At 41.6% G+C, this 6,245-nt stretch overlaps 1 protein-coding gene across 1 annotated transcript; it reads left to right on the top strand.

The window, feature by feature from the left end:
• Positions 1 to 3,888: 3,888 nt before the first annotated feature.
• LOC107813243 (uncharacterized) lies at positions 3,889 to 4,254 on the top strand. The gene has a single exon (XM_016638484.2). The coding sequence runs from the start codon at positions 3,889 to 3,891 to the stop codon at positions 4,252 to 4,254; it is 366 nt and encodes a 121-aa protein (XP_016493970.2).
• Positions 4,255 to 6,245: the final 1,991 nt, after the last annotated feature.

The raw sequence follows: 6,245 nt of genomic DNA, 5'->3' as shown, positions 1-6,245 counted from the left end.
TTCATCTATTGCCACTTCCATATCCATTGATATATTCATAGTAATAATTTTGTCTTCTTTCAGATTTATCACATACTGCTATCACATTCTCTTAAGGGAATGAGAATGGAGCAAATTTAATGGGACAGGTTTTTAATTTTTTGCCCACAATCATACATGAATTTGATCATGGCAAGGCATAAAATTTTTACCACTTTGGGTGGTTATAATTTCTTTCAAACTCCATTAGAGTTATAATCAAAATTTATCGTCTTTGTTTGTATTTAAAATCAAATTGTAGAATGTCAAGAATTTGAAAGAAAAAAGTAAAATGCTTACTGTGATGACCCAAAAGGTCATCACTTGTTTTAAAAATAAGTTCTGTATTTCGAGGCCTTAAAAACCTCTTTCAGCATCACCTCAATTTGCGTACGCAGTCCGGGCGCGTAGCCGGAAAGCCATTATGTGAAAATCTGTGAAAAATGATGAATTTTGATTTTAAAATGAATTTAAGTTGACTTCGGTCAATATTTTGGGTAAACGGAGCCGGACCCGTGATTTGATGGTCTCGGAGGGTCCGTAGGAAAATATGGGACTTGGGCGTATGCCCGAAATCGAATTCCGAGGTCCCAAGCTCGAGAAATGAATTTTTTAAAGAAAATTATTTTCTGGAATATTTATGAATTTTTGGAAATGAAATGTGTTTAAAACTTGATGGTATCGGATCCGTATTTTGGTTTCGGAGTCCGGTACAGGTCTTATATGTGATTTAAGATGAGAATTTGGTAAGAAACGGAAGTCGTTTGAGGTGATTCGAACCCGTAGTTGTGAAGATTGATACTTTGAAAGTTTTGAGATTTTTTTTAGATTTCTATACTAAATTCATTGTTTAAGAGGTTATTTTGGCGATTTGATCGCACAGATAAGTTCATATGATGTTTTTGAGTTAGTATGCATGTTTGGTTTGGAGCCCCCAGGGCTCGGGTGAGTTTCAGAAGGTTTTGAACTTAGGAAAAAATTGCAGGTTTTTGCTGTCTCAGGACTAGCAATAATTTAAGTATGGGGTGTTGATAATAGGCTATATAGTTGTTATTTACACCATAATTGCCCATGCTTTGTTGTTGTTTTATAATGTAAGTTGCCAATAAAATGCTTTAATTAATGCTATTTGGTTTCGCAGGGAATATAAGATGTGAGGAAGCAACATGAAGTGTTTAGAGGCAATAACGTGAAGAAAACACCCACTCAAGAAGTACCCAAACACAAAAGAGCAAAAAGAGAAGGAACGCGGAGACAAAAAGGCCCAACACACGCACCGCGGTTGCCACCGCGATCCGCGCCGCGGTTGGAGGCAGTATTCTCCGTGGTCAGTGCCGCGGTCGACGCCGCGGCCGCGGCGGCATGTTCACAGCCCAGAAATTTAAGGGGCCAAAGTGTTAATTCGGGAAAACTTTTGTAAAACCCTTATAAGATGTAGGAAACCCGCCCAAGAAAAGGGAGCTTATTTTGAGATTATTTTGGCAAGAAGAACAAGTGTGAGAGATCATCCAAAACATCATAGTTCTTATTTTCTATTTTTCTTGCAATTTTCCATTATGAATATTTTCGTAGTTTATTCTTACGTTGTCATGAGTAGCTAAATACTCTAATCTAAGCTTTTGGTGAAACGCGTTGGGGATGACTTGGTTGTTATATTAATATAGTTTGAATTGATTGTTAATCTCTATTTGTTCATCTACGTTTTGATTGTGGTTAGTTGAAAGGGCCCTCAATTATCCGTTCCTATTTATTATGTATCTTCTTGAGAGAGAGTGCATATTTAGGTAGTTGTTTGAACAACACCACTCCTGGAGTATAGACGAGAGTCATAACCGAGGGTTTAAAGATTGGATTAGAGATAACTATATCTCGGGTGCAATCTAAAAGAACGGTAATGTGAATCTAGCTAGCGTAACTTGAGAGAGTGCGTCTAGTAAATTATCATAATTGCTTGAGAGAGATTTATGATAGCCGGAGAGTTCTTGATTGATAGGGACAACTAAGGCATCACTACAAGAAACGTACAACCAAGGAAATCACCAACGGGGAAAACCATTACCTTAGACCTTATTCCAACTATTTACACAGCAAGCATAGTTAATTGTTATCTGTTAATTATTTTCAGACTTTAGTTGGTAGAAATATCATCAATTGTGAATTACAAAGTTTGGGGAAAATTGATTCTGTGAATTTAGTAAATCAGTCAAAAGTAATTGATAGGGTAATTCTCCGTGGTTCGACTCTAGGCAGAATTACTCATATTATATTTGTTACGTCCGTGTGTGTCTTTGTATAAGGCATAGTTTGGCATTATCAAATTTTGGCGCCGTTGCCGGGGAGTTAACGGTGTTATCAATTACAATTGAGAGAAGTACAAAAATTCTAAGTGTAGTCAATTTTCTCTGTACCCAATCTTTTCATTGAAATTCTAACGTTTGAACTCTTGTGGAAAGCAGGTATATGCCTAGAAGTTCTTCGAGGACTAGAGAACTGCTAGAAGGACTCTCAGACCCCGAGAAAACATTCAGGGCATTGAACCGTGCCAACAAAAGACTTAAAACATTCACTGAGTGCAAAATCCTTCTCGATAAGATGTCACAAAATTCGGGGTGGATGACTAGAGGTACAACACTTGCACCCATAGTGCATTCAGTTCCTCTTGACCCAAATAATTCGTATGCAGAGAACATGGCCACACTCATGACCCAGTTGAGCATATTGACAAAGAAGATTGATGAGATGGATACAAAACAGGTGCACGTTGTTGATACAACAAATGGGGGACTGTGTACATCTTGTATTAATCAGTCTTATGTGTGTTCATGGAGCGGAGAAGGTGAAAATCAAGGGGCAAGAGAAGATATGAATTATGTCAACAACTATGGGGGTCAGAGGCAAGGAGCACAGCAGTGGAGACCGCAGCAAAATCAACAGTACAGGCCTAATATGCAGCAGCCTGGGGGTATGCACCCTCAAAACCAATTGGTACCAGTACCATATCAGAAACCATAGGGCTATCCACAGCAAAATCAGCAACAATTGACATACCAACCACCCCCTCAGCAGCAAGATAACAACATGGTGGAAATCAGGGGTATGCTTCAGCAACTCATTGGGACAAATAATAAAGTGCAGGAAAAATTGGCAGTGCATGATTCAGCCATAAAGAATATTGAAACGCAGCTGGGTCAGCTGTCCATGGCTTTGAACAACCGTCCTCAGGGAACTTTGCCTGCAGACACAAACATAAACCCCAAGGACCAAAACCTGAATCAGCTGATGACAGTAAGTCTTCGGAATGGGAGAGATTTAGACAGAGAGCATGAAATTGCACAAGCCAGCAAGGACACTACACCAGCCACTCCAGTTCAATTAGAGGTAGAGGAACCAACAGAGCTTACAGAAGTGGTGGTTGAGTAGAGTTAGGAGGAAAAAGGCAAAGAAAAGATGAATGAGCAAGTTACAGAACAGGTGGCACCTCTTGTGCCAGAAAATTCTAACAGAGAGAAGCCAGCAATCAATGCACAAAGGGTGATACTTGCACCCTTCCCTCAGAGACTGGTCAAACAAAAGAAGGCAGACCAATATAAGAAGTTCATGGAGATGCTGCGTCAAATTCAGTTGAATATTCCTTTGATGGATGCCTTGAGGGAGATGCCCGGTTATGCTAAGATGATGAAATATCTAATGTCATGAAAGTTTGATTTTCAGGATCTATCCACTGTAACTTTAACATAGACCTACAGCGCAGTGGTGGCAAAACCGATGGCTCAAAAGATGTCGAACCCAGGTAGCTTCACTATTCCATGCACAATTGGAAGTTATGCCTTTGCAAAGGCGTTGTGTGATTTGGGAGCCAGCATAAATCTGATGCCGCTGGCTGTGTACACCAAACTGGGCATTGGTAGAGCTAGGCCAACTTCGGTGCTGCTACAGCTGGCTGACCGCACAGTGAAGATGCCCATTGGTATTCTTGATGATGTGTTGGTACAAGTGGGGAAATTCGTGTTCCCTGCAGACTTTGTTATCTTGGATTGTCAGGTGGATGAGGAGATACCCTTTATTTTAGGGAGACCATTTTTAGCCACGGGGAGAGCACTGATCGACTGTGAAACTGGGGAATTAAAAATGAGATTGAACGATGAGGAAGTCATATTCAATGTTCAACAATCTATGAGGAGACCCAGTGAATATGCTAATTGCTCTCTAGTGGAAGCAGTGGATGTAATCCTGTAAGAAGATGATATGACCCTAACTGTAAAAGCTCCATTGGAGGCATGTCTGACGAATTTAGAAGAAATGGATGGTGAAGGGTTAGCCGAATGGGTCATGGCACTGGAAGGCCGAGGATTTTGGTCAAGGGAACCTCAGTTCGAGTCCCTTGAGCTAGAAAAAAGGGTCACTCCTCCAGCAAAGCCATCAATAGAGAAACCACCCAAGTTGGAACTGAAGCCACTCCCAGATCACCTCAGGTATGTGTTCTTAGGCCCTGATTCGACCTTTCCTATTATCATATCATCCGGTTTGTTAGATGTGCAGGTAGAACGGCTCGTACATGTACTGCAGGAAAACAAGACTGCCATAGGCTGGACCATGGCAGACATAAAGGGTATCAGCCCAGCCTTCTGTATGCATAAGATTCTCCTGGAAGAGGGGCACAAACCTTCCAGGGAACACCAGCGAAGGCTGAACCCAAACATGAAAGAGGTTGTAAAGAAAGAAGTAATCAAATGGTTAGATGCGGAAATCATCTTCCCCATCTCTGATAGTAATTGGGTCAGCCCTGTCCAATGTGTGCCGAAAAAAGGGGGAATGACTGTTGTAAAAAATGTGAACAACGAGTTGATCTCAACTCGTACAGTCACAGGGTGGCGTATCTGCATGGATTACAGGAAATTGAACACAGCCACCCGGAAGGACCATTTCCCCTACCTTTCATTGACCAAATGTTGGATAGGCTGGCTGGGCGATCGCACTTCTGTTTCTTGGATGGATATTCGGGGTACAATCAGATATCAATAGCCCCCGAAGATAGAGAGAAAACATCCTTCACCTGTCCGTATGGCATCATTGCCTTTCGGAGAATGCCTTTTGGGCTTTGCAATGCACCCGCGACTTTTCAACGGTGCATGTTAGCCATCTTCACAGACATGGTAGAGGATATTATGGAGGTCTTTATGGATGATTTCTCCGTGGTGGGAGATTCATTCGAAGACTATCTTCACAACTTAAAGAGCGTGCTTAAAAGATGTGTGGAAACAAACTTAGTGCTAAACTGGGAGAAGTGTCATTTTATGGTACAAGAAGGTATAGTCCTGGGGCATCGAGTGTCCAGTAAAGGAATTGAGGTCGACCATGCTAAGGTTGACGTGATTGAGAAGTTACCAACTCCCACTTCAATCAAGGCGGTGAGAAGTTTTCTTGGACACGCTGGATTCTACTGGCGTTTCATAAAAGATTTTTCCAAAATTGCTAACCCATTATGCAAACTCCTTGAAAAGGATCAGCCCTTTGTGTTTTCTAATGATTGCAGGTTGGCATTTGAGGAACTGAAGAAGAGATTGATCATTGCACCCATCATTGTTGCACCCCAATTGGGAGCAACCATTTGAGCTCATGTGTGATGCCAACGACTATGCTATAGGAGCAGTCTTGGGGCAGCGAAAAGATAAGCTGATGCACCTGATTTACTACGCAAGCAGAACCCTAAGCGGTGCACAACTCAATTACACAGTGACGGAGAAGGAGATGTTGGCGGTGGTGTTTGCGTTTGACAAGTTCCGATCATATCTGATTGGTTCCAAGGTAATTATATATACTGACCATGCAACACTCAAGTACCTAATTTAGAAACAGGAGTCTAAGCCGTGCCTGATTCGTTGGGTGCTACTGTTGCAAGAATTCGACCTCGAAATTCGTGATCATAAGGGCATAGAAAATCAAGTCGCTGATCATCTATCGCGACTTGAAGGAGCTAAAAAATCAGTCGAGGTCGAAGAGATCCTGGAAACCTTTCCAAACGAGCAGCTGCTCGCAGACAGTCTTGAAGAAGCCCTATGGTATGCAGATTTTGCAAACTACCTGGCCTGCGGTATTGTTCCCTATGACATTTCATCTGTCCAAAAGACAAGGTTGCATTTATTATTGGGACGAGCCTTATTTGTTTAGAATCTGTGTTGATAATATGATCCGGATGTGTGTCCCCGAGATAGAACAATCTTCTGTTT

This window comes from Nicotiana tabacum, chromosome 3 (assembly GCF_000715075.1).
Source record: "Nicotiana tabacum cultivar K326 chromosome 3, ASM71507v2, whole genome shotgun sequence".
In the NCBI taxonomy this organism is placed as follows: Eukaryota; Viridiplantae; Streptophyta; class Magnoliopsida; order Solanales; family Solanaceae; genus Nicotiana; species Nicotiana tabacum.
Note: the sequence above shows the minus strand (reverse complement) of the source record. Positions and strands in the feature narration are given on the sequence as shown.

Bases quoted from the DNA above. Each gene is read 5' to 3' on its own strand.
- LOC107813243 (XM_016638484.2), top strand. From the start codon at position 3,889: ATGCCGCTGGCTGTGTACACCAAACTGGGCATTGGTAGAGCTAGGCCA.